We start from the raw sequence: 22,380 nt of genomic DNA on the forward strand, positions 1-22,380 counted from the left end.
AAAACACGCCCAATGGAAACACGTCAATTTCGCAAAAACTCCCATGTATCGCAAAAAAGTTTTTCCACTCGCATGAGGGGGTTTTTTAGGCAATTCAAAAAAGAAATATTTCGCAAAACTGCAATGGAAACAGTTTTTGTGCATTTACAGGTCAGCTGACGTAATGACGCGGTGTGTTTGGACAGAATACGAGACAGAGTTCTTTATTAAATTCATAAAAGACAAAATAATTACAGGAATAATGGATTCTAAACCTCTAATAAATGCCACAATCAAGACCTCAAAGTAGAAATGAGGGAGAAACACCCAGAAACTCCTCATATGGCGCGCTCACAAGTATAATAAGGGTCGTTCCTTACCATTAATGCTTGGAAAACACATACATCTCCTTCCATTAATAATAATGGCCAGTGCAGTGGCTGGGATTAGTACATTAACCTACCAACGTCCGATGCCATGATTTTTGGATTTACTTATTGCGAGAAGTTTTAGTCGCATAACATCGGTTTACGGAAACACGTCATTTCGCAATAGTTTTTTGTCGACATTTAGAAAAAAAACGCAAAAGTTTTGCGCAAATCTGTAATGGAAACGCGCCTTGTGTTACAATAGTTCAGATTATTACAGACGAACTGGGATAAAAGGTTATAGCTCGGATATAAACACTGATGTCGACGCTAGCGATCAAAATTTGAAAGTAATGTGATGCTTCATATAAGATATAATTGATTACATCGTTACACCAGTAGGTGGCGACAAGTGACTAATAAATAAATTTGTCATTGAATCATTCATTCAAAAGATTTGCTAAAAAAAAGCTGATTTATCCAGTAATAAAAATATAGACGTTGAAATTAAAATTAATTAAATGTTTTTGTTTATTGAGAATCATAGGAGAATCATGATTTCTGTTTTGAACAAAAAAAAAAAAAAAAATCATCTCAGTTCATCCAGAATTGTGCAGCTCTAATGTTGTTGTTGTTAAATAAAACCGTTAGAATAATTTTCGGTTATTAAAACAAATCAGAAATAAAAATATATCAATATTAGATGAAAAACTTCAACAACAACAACAAAAGAAAATTTGGTGTTGCTTTGGAAACTAACTTCAAGTTGAAATGCTCAAATTGCTAAAACTGGAATAAAAATCAATTAAAACTAAATGAAAACTAATAAAAAAACTAATGGAGACTTGTCGTCTCCATCCTTCACATCTTCTCTTCATCGCTCCGTTCTGCAGAACAATGTCTCCTTTATGGGATTGTTTCTAGTGTCCTGTGCGTTATTCCCGGGATCAGACGCTTCTGAGAGATGAAGGTCATTGTGGTTTCTGTGTTTTATAAATAGATTCGACTGACCTACATTATTGTTTTTTTATTCATTATTGGATATTGACTTGTTGAGTGAGAATGCAGCCAATGTAGATCGTTTTTATTTCTTTATGCGTTCCAGTTCCCTGTTATCCGGCAGGAGATGTGATCCTGACGTGCATCATGGGAATATCAGTGGGGTTTGTTTAGGCAAGCATCAACATTACTATTTCTGTGTAGACAGTTAATGAGAAGCACTTTTATAAATAAAATAAAAATGCATCAGTGAGTCAAAGTTCCTGTTTTACATAATTAAACCTGTTTAGCACAAAGGCCAGTGTGTAAAACATGGTCAATTATTCTTGTTGTTGATCATTTTACACCTGCAGATTATAATAAATATAATATAATATAATATAATAATATAATATAATATAATATAATATAATAATTTTTTATACATTTTTTTTATATAATTTATTTATTAATAAATAGTTTAATAATTATCATTTAATTATTAAAATTGTATAATTCTTTATTTTAAATCTCTCTCTCTCTCTCTCTCTCTATATATATATATATATAATACACATTAAAAATAAAATAAAATTTAAATATTAAATTTAAATAATAATTAAATAAATTTATTTATTTATTATAATAAATTGCATTTATATTGTTATTATATAAAAATTTTGTATTTATTTATTTTTGGAAGAAAACATCTATTGTATGGTAAATAGTCTAATAATTTATAGATGAAAGTATATATATTTTTGTTTATTGGTGTGTTATTGTTATTTGAAGTGTAGTTGTTGTTGTTAGTGTTGTTTGTCTTCCTGGTAATCGAAACGAGATGCTCATAGATGATAATTTTCAGAAGTCCTGTATGACGGTGAAATGTGATGAGCTGCAGATCCTCTGATATACGACACCACAGATCATCTGAGGACAGCAGGCATGAAATCAATGCGTTAGTGGGAGAGAAATGAAGCAGAGAAAAAAAATGAATCTTCCATGTTTGATTATCTAGTACAGACTCTTTAAAAAGGCTCCAGTTGGAGGCAAAGAGGAATTTTACAGCCTGAAGCAACAGGATAACCTCTTTAAAGTCGACATGAACTTGAAAATGACTCTTTCTTCCCACTACACACTTTTCTCCTCCTTTCTTCACCATCCTGTTCTACTCAGAAATATCACATAATGGTTGAAAAATGAGTTGTGATTTTTTTTCTCTCTCTAATTCTTTAGAAGATCAACTATATCCTGGTGTTTTAAAGAAGCCAGAAACCAAAACACTGATCTGAAGAATCTAGGGATGCACCGATATGAAAATTTTGGCCAAAACCGATCACTGATAATTCATTATATTTGAAAGCCGATAACCGATATATTGGCCGATATCCAAATCCAAATTTTGATATAAATTTTGAGAGCTTGATTACAAAAACAAAAGTCTCACCATTAAAAGCCACAACACAAGCACACAATTATGATGTTCTCATGATAATGTTATGTAGCCGATATTACAGACTTGCACTGAACTGTATTTTCCTTTTTGAAGTGATTTCAATCATATTTCAAGCAATTCAAACCATCATGTTGATCAGTGCGCATCTGAAGTGTCTCAGCTGAAGGAAATAATACATTATTTATCAGCTTTAATAAATTAAAGAATAAGAAAATTTGTCCGATACCGATAACATTAAAACTCATCCGATACCGATAACATTAAAACTGAACATATATAACATTAAAACTGAACGTATATCGGCCGATACAATAACATTAAAACTGAACATATATAACATTAAAACTGAACGTATATCGGTCGATACCGATAAAGTTAAAACTGAACATATATAACATTAAAACTGAACATATATAACATTAAAACTGAACATATATCGGCCGATACAATAACATTAAAACTGAACATATATAACATTAAAACTGAACATATATAACATTAAAACTGAACATGTATCGGCCGATACAATAACATTAAAACTGAACATATATAACATTAAAACTGAACGTATATCGGCCGATACCGATAAAGTTAAAACTGAGCATATATAACATTAAAACTGAACATATATAACATTAAAACTGAACATATATCGGCCGATACAATAACATTAAAACTGAACATATATAACATTAAAACTGAACGTATATCGGCCGATACCGATAAAGTTAAAACTGAACATATATAACATTAAAACTGAACGTATATAACATTAAAACTGAACGTATATCGGCCGATACCGATAACATTAAAACTGAACATATATAACATTAAAACTGAACATATATAACATTAAAACTGAACATATAAAACTGAACATATATAACATTAAAACTGAACGTATATAACTTTAAAACTGAACGTATATCGGCCGATACCGATAACATTAAAACTGAACATATATAACATTAAAACTGAACATATATAACATTAAAACTGAACATATAAAACTGAACATATATAACATTAAAACTGAACATATATAACTTTAAAACTGAACGTATATCGCCTGATACCGATAACATTAAAACTGAACATATATAACATTAAAACTGAACATATATCGGCCGATACCGATAACATTAAAACTGAACATATACTGTATAACATTAATACTGTACGTATATCGGCCGATACCGATAAAGTTAAAACTGAACATATATAACATTAAAACTGAACATATATAACATTAAAACTGAACATATATCGCCTGATACCGATAACATTAAAACTGAACATATATAACATTAAAACTGAACATATATCGGCCGATACTGATAACATTAAAACTGAACATATATAACATTAAAACTGAACATATATCGGCCGATACCGATAACATTAAAACTGAACATATATAACATTAAAACTGAACATATATCGGCCGATACTGATAACATTAAAACTGAACATATATCGGCCGATACTGATAACATTAAAACTGAACATATATCGGCCTATACTGATAACATTAAAACTGAACATATATAACATTAAAACTGAACATATATCGGCCGATACTGATAACATTAAAACTGAACATATATCGGCCGATACTGATAACATTAAAACTGAACATATATCGGCCTATACTGATAACATTAAAACTGAACATATATAACATTAAAACTGAACATATATCGGCCGATACCGATAACATTAAAACTGAACATATATAACATTAATACTGAACGTATATCGGCCGATACTGATAACATTAAAACTGAACATATATCGGCCTATACTGATAACATTAAAACTGAACATATATAACATTAAAACTGAACATATATCGGCCGATACCGATAACATTAAAACTGAACATATATAACATTAATACTGAACGTATATCGGCCGATACCGATAAAGTCAAAACTGAACATATATAACATTAAAACTGAACATATATCGCCTGATACCGATAACATTAAAACTGAACATATATCGGCCGATACTGATAACATTAAAACTGAACATATATAACATTAAAACTGAACATATATAACATTAAAACTGAACATATATCGGCCGATACTGATAACATTAAAACTGAACATATATCGGCCGATACTGATAACATTAAAACTGAACATATATCGGCCGATACTGATAACATTAAAACTGAACATATATCGGCCGATACTGATAACATTAAAACTGAACATATATAACATTAAAACTGAACATATATCGGCCGATACTGATAACATTAAAACTGAACATATATAACATTAAAACTGAACATATATAACATTAAAACTGAACGTATATCGGCCAATACCGATAACATTAAAACTGAACATAACATTAAAACTGAACATATATAACATTAAAACTGAACATATATCGGCCGATACTGATAACATTAAAACTGAGTATATAACGGCTGATACCGATATGGTGGCCGATATATCATGCATCTCTTCAAAAAACCTATACTGTAGAAACTGAAGATCCCTGTACAAGCAAACAGAAAAGTAAAAGTTCCTGTGAAAGAAAGAATTCCTGCTTTAATGCATGAACTGAAATAACGTGGTGTGTTGTAAGATAAAGGTTAAATTCAGCTGAAAGGAAGAAAGCAGTGATCCAATGACCGGCTGAATCTCTGATTGTCGTTTGGACGCAGAAGTGAAACTCTTCAGAGGAAGTGAAACTGTTTTCTGCTCGTTCTCGGAAGATGATCAAGCGTCAGAGAGATCTCTGCAGTTTAAAGGAGGACAATGAGTTTGTGTCCTCAAAAAACCCCATAAACTACAATTAAACCATTTAATTTTATTTAATCAAACAAACTTGTCGAGCACAGTGTGTTTTGTCTGCTGCCGAGAGCAAGAAACAATTGAAGTTCAGGAGAGATTTAGAAATATAAAAGTTCCTGTGAACATGATCTGAACACATTAAAACCAATGGTCACGTGTCCACCTTAATAGTCATGTTGGTAGTTTTCAAGTCGTTCCCTGACATTTAGGATGATGGCAGATACGGTTTGTTGTCTTGTTGTCTTGTCGTCTTCTCGAGAATAGCTTTGGGATTTCTCTCTGTTGTTTAAAGACAATAAAGCGTGGGCTCAGAGTTCAGACGTCTGGTTTGGTGGCATTCTTGGTGTTTCTGTCCAGTGATCTCAACGTTTATGAGCTCAGGAGAGCGTCGGCCTGAGTCTCTCTGAGTGTGTGTGTGTGTGTGTGCAGAAGCAGATTTCTGGAGTGTGTGTGAGAGTCGCGTGAGGAAGACAACCAGCGTTTTCACTTTCCGATGCTTCATGAACTTGATGACTTCAGTCACACTGCATGCTGGGTAAATCTCATGAAATCTGTCACATTTCACAATGTTAAGAGAGAATTATTATTATTATTATTATTATTATTTAACTTAGATTCATTTTTCATTTATATTTTTATTTTATTTAGTTATATTTCTATTTATTTTCTATTTATAATATTTACTTATATTATTTTTTTATTTCTTTATATTTACTTATTTATTTTATATACTTATTTACTTATGTTCATTATTATTATTATATTTTTTGGTAAATGTATTTTTTTTAGTAAATGTTTATTTACTTTTATTTTTTATTTTTATTTATATTATTGACTTATTTTATATACTCATATTCATTATTTATATCTTTATTGTTATTTTATTTACTTTATTTATTTTATTTATTTACTTATTAAATGTTTTACTTGTAGTCTTTATTTATTTATTTATTTATATCCACTTTATTTTCTTATTTATTTTATATATTTATTTACATATATTCTTTATTTATTTTTTATCTATATTTATATTCACTTATTTATATACTTAGTTACTTATATTAATTTATTTGTTTACATTTGTATTTAACACTTTTAAATAAATTTTTATATATATATATATATATATATAAAAATAATCATTATTTATTTATGGGGGGATGAGTTGAGATTCCCTCTTTGCCTGCGCTGCTCTTCTCCATACGGCGTCATTAGTTTGATCCAGACGAGAGCAGACTCTTTCTTTAGCGGTTCATCCAAACTCAAAGCGTTGTGCCGCTTCACGTTTGGCTTCATTCAGAGCGAGAGCGAAGCGTCTTCAACATGAAGTCTGCAGGCCGTTGTCAGAGTTCATCTCTGAAACACGAGTGTTTTATTCCTGACAGTCACTGGAAGTGGATCTGAACGTCTGTCTGTCTCTGTTTGAACTCTTTCTGAATGTTCATTGACCGGGAAATGTTTCTTATTGTATGACAAAGATGGTGTTTAATTTCACATTCATGTATGACCAGCATGTCCAGATCAAACACTAAAAACAACAACAAAAAAACAAAAAAAACATTATTATTATTATTATTATTACTATACATTATGATTGCAATTTAAATTATATACAGTTTGTATTGAATTTTCATTTTAAAATAAGACTAATAATAATAATATTATATTTGTAATTTCATACTACAAAAATAATGATCCTAAATTAATTTTGTCTCTATTTTGAGGTAAAATATGACTTGTTCATGTTCTTTTCTTGGCTTTTGTTTTTAACACCAGCACATACAGCTGATTCCTCTGAGATTTCATATTTCATGTGTCACACGTGATATTTCATAAGTCCTTCCTCTTCTCTAACAGTCAGACAAACTTCCTGCTGTGAAGCAAATCCACCTCCTGTTTCTCTCGCTTATTAAACCAAAGTATATTAATAGTCTATATCAGTTACCTATGTTCTTTTTAATAATTGCTGTTAATAATGGAAATGTAAAATGGAATTGCAAATGGAGTTGGAAATGCCTTTTTACTCTTTCTGGAGGATGTTTAGTGTTCTTCAGTGAGGGTCTGAAGTCGTAAGAGCGTTTCATTGGTTAAATTGGAGGAATAGAGCTTGGGATTGGCTGAGGCTGTAATGACGTCATCCAATCAGGAGGAATAGAGCTTGGGATTGGCTGAGGCTATAATGACGTCGTCCAATCAGGAGAAATAGAGCTTGGGATTGGCTGAGGCTATAATGATGTCGTCCAATCAGGAGAAATAGAGTTTGGGATTGGCTGAGGCTATAATTACATCGTCCAATCAGGAGAAATAGAGCTTGGGATTGGCTGAGGCTATAATGATGTCGTCCAATCAGGAGGAATAGAGCTTGGGATTGGCTGAGGCTGTAATGACGTCATCCAATCAGGAGGAATAGAGCTTGGGATTGGCTGAGGCTGTAATGACGTCATCCAATCAGGAGGAATAGAGCTTAGGATTGGCTGAGGCTGTAATGACGTCATCCAATCAGGAGGAATAGAGCTTGGGATTGGCTGAGGCTGTAATGACGTCATCCAATCAGGAGGAATAGAGCTTGGGATTGGCTGAGGCTGTAATGACGTCATCCAATCAGGAGGAATAGAGCTTGGGATTGGCTGAGGCTGTAATGACGTCATCCAATCAGGAGGAATAGAGCTTGGGATTGGCTGAGGCTGTAATGATGTCATCCAATCAGGAGGAATAGAGCTTAGGATTGGCTGAGGCTGTAATGACGTCATCCAATCAGGAGGAATAGAGCTTAGGATTGGCTGAGGCTGTAATGACGTCATCCAATCAGGAGGAATAGAGCTTGGGATTGGCTGAGGCTGTAATGACGTCATCCAATCAGGAGGAATAGAGCTTGGGATTGGCTGAGGCTGTAATGACGTCATCCAATCAGGAGGAATAGAGCTTGGGATTGGCTGAGGCTGTAATGACGTCATCCAATCAGGAGGAATAGAGCTTGGGATTGGCTGAGGCTATAATGATGTCGTCCAATCAGGAGGAATAGAGCTTGGGATTGGCTGAGGTTGTAATGACGTCGTCCAATCAGGAGGAATAGAGCTTGGGATTGGCTGAGGCTATAATGATTGTCCAATCACTGATCTATGCATGTCAGTGTTGAAAGGCAATAAATTAATAAAGTATGATGAATCAATCGACCTCTTAGTGCACTAAATATAGTACACTACTTTTGCATTGCATGCCATGTATTCTTTGCTAATACCAGAATGCATTGCACTGGTACGTGTCTAATTAGCACAAAGACAGAAGATTTGTTCCTGCATTAGCAGCCGTGTCAAACGAGCTAAAGCAGAACATGGTTTGTAGAATCCTAATTAGAGCGGCTGAATCTATTAACCGCAGGAACCATGAGGACGAATGATGAACATATAAATTACAGATCAATGTGAAGCGTTACATTTATATCCGCAGCTGCGCTGAACTCATTACTGAATTATTGAACGCCTCCTTTTCCTGATCCTGTATCTGAGCGTTAGATTATCATCTATCATGCTGATGTCACTTTAATTTGATTTATGTCACTGTAGTTTTTAAGGTTATGGTATAATATAGTTGTATGTATTAAAATGTACCATGGTACAGTGTTTATAGGGCACTGCAATAGTACATACTCAGGAATAAGTGATTATAAAGGCATGATCTATTTCAAAAGACTACGGTATTATATCACACAGCCGAGGTGTTTACTAAGAAAACATTTATTTAACACACTATTGAACTAACGGGCGTTACTGTACAGTCATCATGAGGGAGGAAGTCATTAAAGCAGAATTGTTCATGCAAATTCAAGCGTTTCACTATTCTCTCTGTATGTCATGCATCAGTTCAGCCCCATAATTCAACACTGGTGGCTTTAATGCTGGATATTACTGAGATCTCTGCAGGTCTTGTGTTTCGCGTCTGGACTCTCGTCTCTCCTGAGATCTGGCGTGTGCATTTCCCGTTAGTGTCGTCTAATGGCCTGAGTTATTCTGCCGGTATTGATCTGTTCAGATCTGATCTGTTTCTCTGAGCGCGACTGCAGGGCTGGACTCTTGTTTCAGTCTTTTGTCCTCACAGGTCTGATGAGACACGTTAGGACACTGGTGACGATTAGCTCTGGTCTGAACCCATCCTTAATGCACAGCGGATTTAAATCCTCACAGGCAGCAGAAATACTGCTTTTCATGTGATATATGTGCATACAATTAAAAAAAAAATATTATTTATTTAATTACATATAATCTAATTAGATTTTTATGTATTATATAAAATTATTTCTAAAAAATTAAATATTATAATAATTATACAAAATATTTATATATTTTATGTTTATATATTTTTTGTAATTTTTATTTTATTTTATTTTATTTTATTTTATTTTATTTTATTTTATTTTATTTTATTTTATTTTATTTTATTTTATTTTAGTTTAGTTTAGTTTAGTTTAGTATATGCATTCTGGGATTGCATTTCAATGAAGTAAAATTAAGATTTAATTATGATCACAATTTGCTCCTGCCATTAATTTTTTATTAATCACCACCAACTCAAAATTGATACGCAGAAAGTTCCCACTATTTCAACAGTGTGGATATTAATCTGAATTTATTTGTAAAACACAGATAAAAACCCAACGGGTGAACAATATGCTGTACAATGACTCGATGATGTCTTAAAGTCAGCATGAAACTGAAGTTGTGTTTCTCTATTGTGTCGTATATCCGAGTGAAACGCTTCTGGAAGGAGAACAAATGTGGGCGGGGCTTGATTTTGTCTGTGGGGAATTGATTGGATGGTTGTGGTTTGCCATTGGCTGATCTCATGTGAGTGACAGGTTATAGCCCCGCCCTCTTCATCAGAGAAGAGAAGAGATGCTGCAAGAGGAACTTATTCTGATGCAAGATTACCAGCAATTTAACTGAACTGTATCGAGTGCTGACGAATAGGCGTTTCGTTTCCAATGTGCATTGTAAGCGGTCGACCAATCACAACAGAGTGGTCCATCTGACCAATCAGGCTCTCAGAAAGGTGGGGTTTAGAGAGACCGAATCTTCAAACTGAGCGTTTCAGACACTGAGAGAAAAGAGCTGATGCTGCAGTGTGTGTTATAAGAGCGTTAGTGTTTTTAACCTTTGATTGCATGTGAACCTGTTGTAGGAGACTCCAAAACCAAGATAGCAACCTTTAAATCAGCTTTACAGGGGAACTCTAAAGAACACTTCACGCCAAAAATGTTCTAAATAAGGAGAAATGCTTTGCATGATTGCATAATACTTTTAAGCTTAATGGATCATTTACATTTTTTTCTAGTGATAAAGTATTTTTATGATATATAAAAAAAAAAAATATATATATATAGTGTGAGTGTGTGTGTGTGTGTGTGTGTGTGTATATATACATATATATATTTATATATATTACAGGAAGTTTAACCCAGCACACAAACAACATCTGCATCCTCTGACTGCATTAGAGCAGATGTGTGTGTGTGTGTGTGTGTTTCAGTCCATATGAAAATTGTTGTTCTTTTCCCCTCTTTGTCCATATGATCCCTCTCTCTCTCTCTCTCTCTCTCTCTCTCTCTCTCTCTCTCTCTCTCTCTCTCTCTCTCTCTCTCTCTCTCTCTCTCTCTCTCTCTCTCTCTCTCTCTCTCCCTCTCCCCCTCTCTCCCTCTCTCCCTCTCTCCCTCTCTCTCTCTCTCTCTCTCTCTCTCTCTCTCTCCCTCTCTCTCTCTCTCGTTTCAGGAAATAACAGGCTCTCTCTCTCCCCTCCCCCTCGTTGCATTTCCTCCACCCCCTCTCCTCCGCCACAGCTGCCAAACCCCACGCACACACACGCGCACACACACACACACACACACACACACACACGCGCGCGTCTGGAGTCTGGGACAGCAGCAGAAAGGACTCAGTCTCCAGGAAGGATCTGAATGCAGGGTTTAGATGCGTGTTCTTCCTCTTTATGGTGTGTTTTGTCCTGTGTGTCTCGGACTCTTCGGGATTGGGGATTCGGGATCTTCACCTTATAAGGATCAAACCCAGTCGCGCAGGATCTCCTGCGTGTGTGTTTGCGTGTTCAGGAATGCCAGCGTTGGAAGGCTCGAGGGTTGAGTGGATCCCGAGACCTCGAGGAGACCATGAGACGTCTCGCTGTAGTTTCTGGAGTTAAACTCAGAGCTTCTGTCCATGCCTGTCGTTACTCTGCAGGTCAAAGGGTAAGAGTCTCCTCCTGACACTCCTGAAGCCTCAGTGTTCCTGAGCATCTCCTGAACGCATGTTCACTCAGAGGTCTGTCATATGCTGGATCGGTGTGTGTAACTCGACTGGCTAGATTGTGGTTGCGGGCGAGAACTGTCAGATCACTGAGCTTGTGAATGACGGTTCTCAGAGGTTTGGCGTTCGTGGAGTGTGTCGCACATGCAGTGGTCAAGTAATGTAGATTTTTGTGTTTATGATCATGTGACACTGATTTATTTTGTCTTATGTGGGATTTTACAATGCTTGATTGCTCTCGTAAAACTGAAGACTATCATTTGAAAGTATTTGCTACTGGCATTATGATATTTGTGTGTTTAACTGATGCAACAGGGAAAGACTGGATATATATATTAGTTTTATATTTTAGGCAGTTTTGCAGAATTTACATTTTCATTGTTTCTTCTTCTTCATGTTGGTATACTCTTCTCGTTTTTGTAATATTGCTAGTTAGGTGTAAATAATGTTTATTTTAGTATTAGTTTTTATTTATTTCCAGGTAGTAATTTTAGTGCTTTATCTCAAACCTACTTACATGGCAAACTAGTTATTTGGCAATTTTTGTTTACATTTTTTTCATCTGATATTTTCTTTGCAGTTTTATTTAAATGAACAAAAATGTTTTTCAGGTTAAGTTAGTTTTCTTTAGTTTTATTGTTTCCATTTGAATTTTAGTGCTTCAACTCAAAATTATTTCAGTTTTATTGCCAAGGCATCATTTTTTATTTAGTTCAAGTTTTTCATCTTTATTTTATTTTATTTTATTTTATTTTATTTTATTTTATTTTATTTTATTTTATTTTATTTTATTTTATTTTATTTTATTTTATTTTATTTATTTTATTTTATTTTATTGCCAAGGCATCATTTTTTTTATTTAGTTCAAGTTTTTCATCAAATCATTTTTTAAATTTTTTTTTATTTTATTTTATTTTATTTTTTTATTTATTATTTATTTTTTTTACTGCCAAGGCATCTTTTTTTTTTTTATTTAGTTCAAGTTTTTCATCAAATAATTATTTATTTAATTTTATTTAATTTTATTTAATTTTAGCAAAAAGACATTTCAGTTTTTCATTTTAGTTATCGATAATCCTAACACAAGCAAATCAAATTTCATTTGAGGACAAATAGACAATAATTTACGTAAAAATATTTTACAAGTTTGCTGCAAATTTATGATTTATGACATTCTGATTCAGAGTAAAGTTGCATGGCATATATCTTTCTCTAAAGCGTGATGTCCTGTACTTTGAGTGCCCTCAGTAGTAAGCAGGGAATAGTGATGCTCACTTTCACATGGGATTCTCCCAGTGTTTCCAGTCTTCTCTGTTTGCATGATTGACAGTTTGAGGCGTTTCTCTCTAACCTGGGATGTGTTGAGATGAACTGCTCGTGTGTGGATTGAGGATGTGATCGTCTCCTATCAGGGTTAGAAAGCAAACACATTCTAATCATTACCCAGAGGAACGTCTGTCTCTGTCTTCTCATTCGTGCCCTCTCTGTCCTTCATAAAGGCTGTGTGTCTGCGAGCTGATCCTTGTTTCAACAGTCGCTCCACTCCCGCACTTCAGAGAAGTTCACTATTGTAGACGAGTGAGCAGTTCCCGCCCTTCCTGGTCACCTGACGTGCGTTTGCATTGTTTCTCGTTCTGAGGCGGTTTAACCTGTCGAGGCCTGAGCAAATATGCCCCTTCAGCTGACCCCTGACCCCTGACCCCCGACCCCAATCCTTCTCTCCAGCCGCCAGCTGAGGGAATCATGTCATGTGTTATAACGCTTATCAGCAGCCAATCAGGAGCAGCTGATGTGGAACTGACAGGATGATTGAGTCATTATGGATTCTTCAAAAAACCTGAGGTGGTTTTGGGATGACATCATCAACCGACTGAACCTGCTCTATCTATCTATCTATCTATCTATCTATCTATCTATCTATCTATCTATCTATCTATCTATCTATCCATCTATCCGTCTATCCGTCCATCTGTCCATCTGTCCATCTATCCATCTATCCATCTATCCATCTATCCATCCATCTATCCATCTATCCGTCTATCTATCTATCCATCTATCCATCTATCCATCTATCCATCTATCTGTCTATCTGTCTGTCTGTCTGTCTGTCTGTCTGTCTATCTATCTATCTATCTATCTATCTATCTATCTATCTATCTATCCATCCATCCATCCATCCATCCGTCCATCCGTCCATCCGTCCATCCGTCCATCCGTCCATCCGTCCATCCGTCCATCCGTCCATCCGTCCATCTGTCCATCTATCCATCTATCCATCCATCTATCCATCTATCCGTCTATCTATCTATCCATCTATCCATCTATCCGTCTATCTGTCTGTCTGTCTGTCTGTCTGTCTGTCTGTCTGTCTATCTATCTATCTATCCATCTGTCTATCTATCATCTATCCGTCTATCCATCTATCTATCTATCTATCTATCTATCTATCTATCTATCTATCTATCTATCTGTCTATCTATCTATCTGTCTATCTATCTATCTATCTATCTATCTATCTATCTATCTATCCATCTATCCGTCTATCTGTCTATCTATCTATCTATCTATCTGTCTATCTATCTATCTATCTATCTATCTATCTATCTATCTATTTGTCTATCTATCTATCTGTCTATCTATCTATCTATCTATCTATCTATCTATCTATCTATCTATCTATCTATCTATCTATCTGTCTATCTATCCATCTATCTGTCTATCTGTCTGTCTGTCTGTCTGTCTGTCTATCTATCTATCTATCCATCTGTCTATCTATCATCTATCCGTCTATCCATCTATCTATCTATCTATCTATCTATCTATCTATCTATCTATCTATCTATCTATCTATCTATCTATCTGTCTATCTATCTATCTATCTGTCTATCTATCTATCTATCTATCTATCTATCTATCTATCTATCTATCTATCTATCTATCTGTCTATCTATCTATCCATCTATCCATCTATCCATCTATCCATCTATCCATCTATCCGTCTATCTGTCTATCTGTCTGTCTGTCTGTCTGTCTGTCTGTCTATCTATCTATCTATCCATCTGTCTATCTATCATCTATCCGTCTATCCATCTATCTATCTATCTATCTATCTATCTATCTATCTATCTATCTATCTGTCTATCTATCTATCTGTCTATCTATCTATCTATCTATCTATCTATCTATCTATCTATCCATCTATCCGTCTATCTGTCTATCTATCTATCTATCTATCTGTCTATCTATCTATCTATCTATCTATCTATCTATCTATCTATTTGTCTATCTATCTATCTGTCTATCTATCTATCTATCTATCTATCTATCTATCTATCTATCTATCTATCTATCTATCTATCTGTCTATCTATCCATCTATCTGTCTATCTGTCTGTCTGTCTGTCTGTCTGTCTATCTATCTATCTATCCATCTGTCTATCTATCATCTATCCGTCTATCCATCTATCTATCTATCTATCTATCTATCTATCTATCTATCTATCTATCTATCTATCTATCTGTCTATCTATCTATCTGTCTATCTATCCATCTATCCGTCTATCTGTCTATCTATCTATCTATCTATCTATCTATCTATCTATCTATCTATCTATTTGTCTATCTATCTATCTGTCTATCTATCTATCTGTCTATCTATCCATCTATCCGTCTATCTGTCTATCTATCTATCTATCTATCTATCTATCTATCTATCTATCTATCTATCTATCTATCTATCTATTTGTCTATCTATCTATCCATCTATCTGTCTATCTATCTATCTATCTATCTATCTATCTGTCTATCTATCCATCTATCCGTCTATCTATCTATCTATCTATCTATCTATCTATCTATCTATCTATCTATCTATCTATCTATCTATCTATCTATCTATCTGTCTATCTGTCTATCCATCTATCTATCCATCTATCTATCCATCTATCTATCCATCTATCTATCCATCTATCTATCCATCCATCCATCCATCCATCCATCTATCCATCCATCTATCTATCTATCCATCTGTCTGTCTGTCTGTCTATCCATCCGTCCATCCATCTATCCATCCATCCGTCTATCCATCCGTCTATCTATCTATCTATCTATCCATCTGTCTGTCTGTCTAAATGGTAAATGGTATCTATCTTAAAATAATTACAATTACTTGCAATTACTTATAAGTAATAGGGTTGTTTAGGGCTGTCAAAGTTCACTTACATCTTTAACAATAAAGCTTAACAATATTTGTAGCACAATTACATTATTATTTTTATTATTTGATCATTATCTTAATATTGTTGTTATTATATTTCTTTCGAAAGACTGGTCAGAAATCATGAGATTGATTAATTTTATATTCTGCTGACAGCCCTATTTTTATTTTAAACACAACATGTACTAAAAACCAAATGTTTTATATTATTAAACCATAGAAAATCACAAACAATAAATAAATATATATATAAACTACTAAACTAAATAGTTTCCAGACAATATTTTACAAATTGTTTCATGACAAAATGAAAACTAAATATTTAATTAAATAAATTAATAAAAAAAATAATAAAAAAATCTTGATAATTTTTATTATATATCTCGCAGTATAAATAATATAGATAAATATTATATAAAAAACATATATATATATATATAATATAAATATATATTTATATATATATATATATATAAACAGCATATATATTACATGCGTATGTGTGTGTGTGTATGTGTATATATATATATATTTCCTCTTTCCTCTTTCAGTTCCTGTTGTGTTCTTGTATGTTCGGTGCCTGTCCAATAAGCCATATTCATAGTTAAGTCTTTCATTTGTCTCTATTAAGAAAAGCTTCCCGCTGACGGCACTGACAGTCCAGAACGATCCCGGGAAAACCGTGAGGAATGCCGAAACACATGAACGTGTCTGTTATCCTCTCTCTCTCTCTCTCTCTCTCTCTCTCTCTCTCTCTCTCTCTCTCTCTCTCTCTCTCTCTCTCTCTCTCTCTCTCTCTCTCTCCTGCAGTTCATTACGGCCTGTCAATCATCTTTATTGGTGAAGGGGAAATATTCCTCCTGTCAGCGTCAGAGACCTGAGGCATCATGGGATAGGGAGATTCTCGAGTGTTTGTGTGTCAAGTGAGTTTAAGGAGGATTTTTATTTAATGAAAGACAGAAGTGTGTTAATAGAGCAGACGTGATGTCACTCAACACACACAGGCTTTTTAAATTTAACAGCTGACAGATATTCAACATAATTCATGTGTGAGACAGTCTAACAGAAGGACAGACAAAACCAGTCAAATATCAACTGAGTTCTGCTCATATTTTATTACCGTTTTCTAAACTATAGTGAATAAACTGAGATAATGTGAGAAATGTTAAAGGTGTGTGTATAGATGTGTGTGTGACTGTGAGTGCTCTACATAGGCCGCGTCTTGCACTGGATATTGTTGACACAAATGTTGGGAAAAGCAATGCATTTCTAATTGATAGTCATGGATAGATTTGCTGTTTTCCCACATAGGTTGTTGCATTGCATTGTGGGACTGCACTGTCTGCAGGACGCTCACACAGATCTGTAGCGTACGGCGTCTGAAGAGCCTTGGCTCTGTGTTCTCTCATTGAATGGAAACAAGCTTGGAGATTCTCCAAAAGCCCCACAGAAGTGACATGATTGAGTAAATGATGATTTGTAGATTAACTTTCCTGAAAGCAGCTGCGCTAACACACACACACACACACACACACACACACACACACACACACACACACACACACACACACACACACACACACACACACACAGACGAACAGAAGCGTTCATGCTCTCAGAGGACGAGCTTCTCCCGCAGACAAAAGCCAGGGTGTGTGTGTGTGTGTGTGTGTGTGTGTGTCTGCACACCTGGAAGAGCTGGACGTGGGCCAGAAACCTCAGGAAATGAGACGGGATGAATTGAGAAGAGTTGAATGACAGATAGAGAGCATTGTGTCGTCAGGAACGACAGCCCATGACACTTTACAGGGTTGCTTCTCATTGCCAGTGCCTTTGTAAACACACACACACACACACACACACACACACACACACACACACACACACACACACACACACACACACACACACACACACAAACACAAACACACCTCTGAAATACCAGCGCTTTCATAACAGGAACAGAAGATGTGTGTTACGCCCACGTCTGAATGTTTAAAATGGCATCAACTAACCTAGAAACTCTTGCTGGAATTGACATTTTATATACTATGTCTTTACAATTACTATATATATATATTTTTTTTTTTTAATGTAATTTATTTGATATTTTAATAGAATATAATACATTTTATTTTATATTATAATAAAATATTGCAATATTATAATAATTAAATATTTTATTTTATATTCTATTTTTTTGTAATAAAATAATATATTAAATTAAATTATAAAATTATAATATGTTAAAATAAAACCTATATTATATTATAATAAAATAAAGTAAATATATTTATTTATATATTATTATTTATATTTTTATAGTATTTTTATGTTTTGAATTACTGTTTATTTTCATATTTTCAGTTTTCATTTTAATTTAAGTTTTAGAATGTTTGTCATTTGTATTAGTTTTTGATTTTTAAATATTTCTATATAGTAGTAATGCAATTTTAGTTATTTTACATCAACTTTCATTTGCCAAGGCAACATTTCCCATTTTCATTTAAGTTTAAGCTGTTCATCAAATATTTATTTATTTATTTTTTATCCACGTCTGAATGTTTAAAACAACATCTATAAAACTGTATTTAACTTTGCATTTATAGACCATAATCCTGTCTGAGTTCTGGAAGCTGATGCTGATAGAAACTGTGTGATAAAATACAGTTTAATGAGCACAAATGACACATTTACCCTGATTTTGCACAATATTTACTCCATTTTGCATTAAAATGACCAAATATCATTGGATCACGTGTGTAAATCTGTGTGAGTCTAAAGCTGAAATATGTGTGTGTGTTGTAAGTGTGGTTTAGCAGTGACTGAGCTGGAATGTGTGTGTGCTGTAAACCAGATCATGGTAAGATAAACACACTACACACAGTTGCTGTTGCCCGTCAGTGTTGTTCTGTGCTGGCGTTCACACACTCCGCTCTCGCTGGATGGATGATGTTCTCAAGATAACTCATTTCTGCTCTTAAAATGCTTTCCAAACATGCAGTGCTGTCTGTGGGAATGAAATCTGGTTTTCGTAATGAGTAAAATGCTCTTTTTATGAAGGAGTTTTTAGCAAAAGTTAAAAAAGCTCAAGTTTTTAAAGAAATCATAATTAAATTCCTGTGGCCAATGAGAAGCTGTTTTGTTACGTCTCTCAGTCTTGAGTTTGTGTTCATGAATTCAGAATAGTGTTATTTTAGTGGGAAATTAATACTGTTAAGAGTATTTTTTTTAATATGTTTTGAATTACCATTTATTTGCATATTTTCATTTTCATTTTTTTTTTAAATAATTTGTTTTTGTGCTTTAATTTTTATTCTTATTATTTTTTTTTTAATATTTCTTTTCAGTTTAATAGTTATATTTCCATTTGACTAATTTTAGTACTTTAAACTTATTAATTTCAATTAGTTGCAAAGGCAACATTTTCATTTAAGTTTTTCATTTATTATTATTTTATTTTTATATTTTTATTTTTCAGTTTAATTTTAGTTAAAGTTTTAGTAATGATATTTTGTGCTTTTGTCAGTTTTCTATTTTTAAAAAATATATTTCTATTTAGGTTTAATTTATTTTATACATTACAATACATTTTAGTACTTCAACTTATTTATTTCCTTTAGTTGCCAAACAACATTTCTAATATTTTCTAATTATTTTGTTAATTGTCAAGGCATATTTAAAAAAAGTTTTATTTTATTTTATTTTATTTTATTTTATTTTATTTTATTTTATTTTATTTTTTGTTAATTACCAAGGCAGATTTTATTTTATTTTATTTTTTTGTAAATTTAAGTTTTATTTTATTTTATTTTTTGTTAATTGCCAAGGCATATTTTATTTATTTATTCATTTTGTTAATTGCTAAGTTTTGTTGTTTTGTTAATTGCCAAGGCATATTTTATTTTATTTTTTGTTAATTTATTAAGTTTTATTTTATTTTATTTTATCTTATTTTTTGGTATTGCCAAGGCATATTTTATTTGAATTGCCAGGGCATATTTTATTTATTTATTTTATAAAAAAATTTTATTAAGTAAAAAATTATTGTATCAGTTTTTAAAAAAAAATGATTAGTAATCGTTTAAGTTGTAGTTACAGTACCAGCACTGCCTGCACTGTAAAAAAACTCTAACCTCCCCAACTCAACATTTTCTAGTGACTGGTCACATCTAAATTTTGTAATTTCACTCGGGCCAATTGAAAAATGTAGATGTGACCAGTCACTAGAAAATCTTGAGTTGGGGAGTTTATAATTTTTTACAGTGTGTCCAGGGAGTTCCCGCAGGTGTGTGACGGTGTGTGTCTCTCCGCAGGTGGGATGCCGTGAGTGCGGCGCGTGACTCTGGCGTTGGCGTTGCGTCCCGAGCCGATGGAAACTGCTGCCCCATCATGAGCTGCCATGACGCCGGAGGGCGTCGCCGCTACGAGGACTCGGAGTTCACGCTGCGCGTGTATCCCGGAGCGCTATCCGAGGGCACCATCTACTGCCCCGTCACGGCCCGAAAGGTCACGTCGGCGGCCGAGGTCATCGAGCTGCTAATCGAGCGACTGCAGCTGGACCGCGCGCGGCTCTACGTGCTCGCCGAGGTCAAGGAGTTCGGCGGGGAGGAATGGATCCTGAATCCGTGTGATTGTCCGGTTCAGCGTATGATGCTATGGCCGCGGATGGCGTTGGAGAACCGGCTAGGCGGCGAGGATTACCGGTTCCTCTTGCGGGAGAAGAACCTTGACGGATCCATCCATTACGGGAACCTTCAGATGTGGTTGCGTGTGACGGAGGAGCGTAGACGTATGGTGGAGCGCGGCTTTCTCCCGCAGCCTCCCGCGGGACAGTACGTGGCCGACCTCTGCGCTCTCCCGGATCTCAACGAGCGGACTCTGCTCGAGAACCTTCGCGGACGCTTTCGGCAGGAGAAGATTTACACGTACGTCGGCGGGATTCTGATCGTCGTCAATCCCTTCAAGTTCCTGCCCGTTTACAATCCCAAATACGTCAAGATGTACGATAACCATCAGCTGGGGAAGCTGGAGCCGCACATCTACGCGGTGGCGGACGCGGCGTATCACGCCATGCTCCAGAGGAAGAAGAACCAGTGCATCGTGATCTCTGGAGAAAGCGGATCGGGAAAGACTCAGAGCACCAACTTCCTGATCCATCACCTGACGGCGCTCAGCCAGAAGGGCTTCGCTAGCGGCGTGGAGCAGATCATCCTCGGAGCCGGACCTGTGCTGGAGGTGAGGGCCACTTAATGTTCATAGTGCTGGGCGGTATACCGGCTCATACCGGCTCATACCCAATACCGCTGTTTATTTACTCATGATATTAATTTTTAATATGCCGAGTTTGTATTGTGTGAAGCTGTCTCCTCGTCATCTCTGACTTATAACAAAAAACAGAACACGGTCTGAAAGCTGCTGTGTGACAGGGTGAACGGCAAACAAGCTAAACCACCCGGAGATACGAGTTTATAAACCGTCGACCCCAGAAAACGAGTGTTTAAGGACAGAAGACGAAACCATATTTAATTTCTACAGTGAACAAATAGTGTTATTTTAAATTTAGGCCTAATTATTAATTTCTGAACCTAAATACTACTGTTAGACTTTGTAAGTTTGTTATTTAGTATAAATATATATGTGTGTATAAGTTATGTACATTAGTATTAAAATAAAATAAAATGCATTCAAATCTATTTCAAAATAGCAACTAAGTTGTGTTTTTCACTAAATTAACTTAAGGAAGAATTATATTTAATTTGATTTATATGTACCAGTAAAACAGCACATAATAATTATATATATATATAAATTATTATGTACTGTATATATAATATAATATATATAAAAAATAATAATAAATAAATATTTTTTTTATAAATAAACTTAAAAAAAATCTAATATTTTTGAGTAACTCAAACAAATGATTGAATTTTGAAAAAAAAAATACATTCAATTTAAATTCATTCGAATTAAAATATTGCATAAAAACATGTGAAATTCACATTTTCCTAATTGTTTGCCAGTGAAATCCTCACAAACATGTGAATATTCAGTGCATCTGCCGTCTGATATCTAGAGCTGCTCGTGCCTGAAGTGCTTGTGAAAGTCTCTCTTTGGCTGATTTGCACAGAAAGTGTGTTTTTGTGTGTCACCCTGAAACCCGACTCGCCCGCTGATCCATCAAACGCTGGTGGAGGTTTTCTTCTCTTCTCTGGTGTCGTGGCTCTCTCTCTCTCTCTCTCTCTCTCTCTCTCTCTCTCTCTCTCTCTCTCTCT

The 22,380-nt window shown here is 34.5% G+C and overlaps 1 protein-coding gene across 4 annotated transcripts in view; it reads left to right on the forward strand.

The window, feature by feature from the left end:
- myo9ab (myosin IXAb) overlaps nt 1-22,380 on the forward strand; it is a 106,953-nt gene that overhangs the window by 11,802 nt on the left and 72,771 nt on the right. For 2 of the 4 annotated variants that reach the window (XM_079858927.1, XM_079858925.1), the window contains exons 1-2: nt 6,062-6,132; nt 20,419-21,340. In XM_079858927.1, coding sequence (XP_079715053.1) covers nt 6,098-6,132; nt 20,419-21,340 — 957 coding nt within the window. In that variant the 5' untranslated portion in view covers nt 6,062-6,097. Of the gene's footprint in view, nt 1-6,061; nt 6,133-11,644; nt 11,830-20,418; nt 21,341-22,380 lie in introns of those variants that run through there. The other 2 variants (XM_079858924.1, XM_079858926.1) reach the window with 2 other exon arrangements.

Source organism: Squalius cephalus (genome assembly GCF_949319135.1).
Source record: "Squalius cephalus genome assembly, chromosome: 23".
Lineage (NCBI taxonomy): Eukaryota > Metazoa > Chordata > Actinopteri > Cypriniformes > Leuciscidae > Squalius > Squalius cephalus.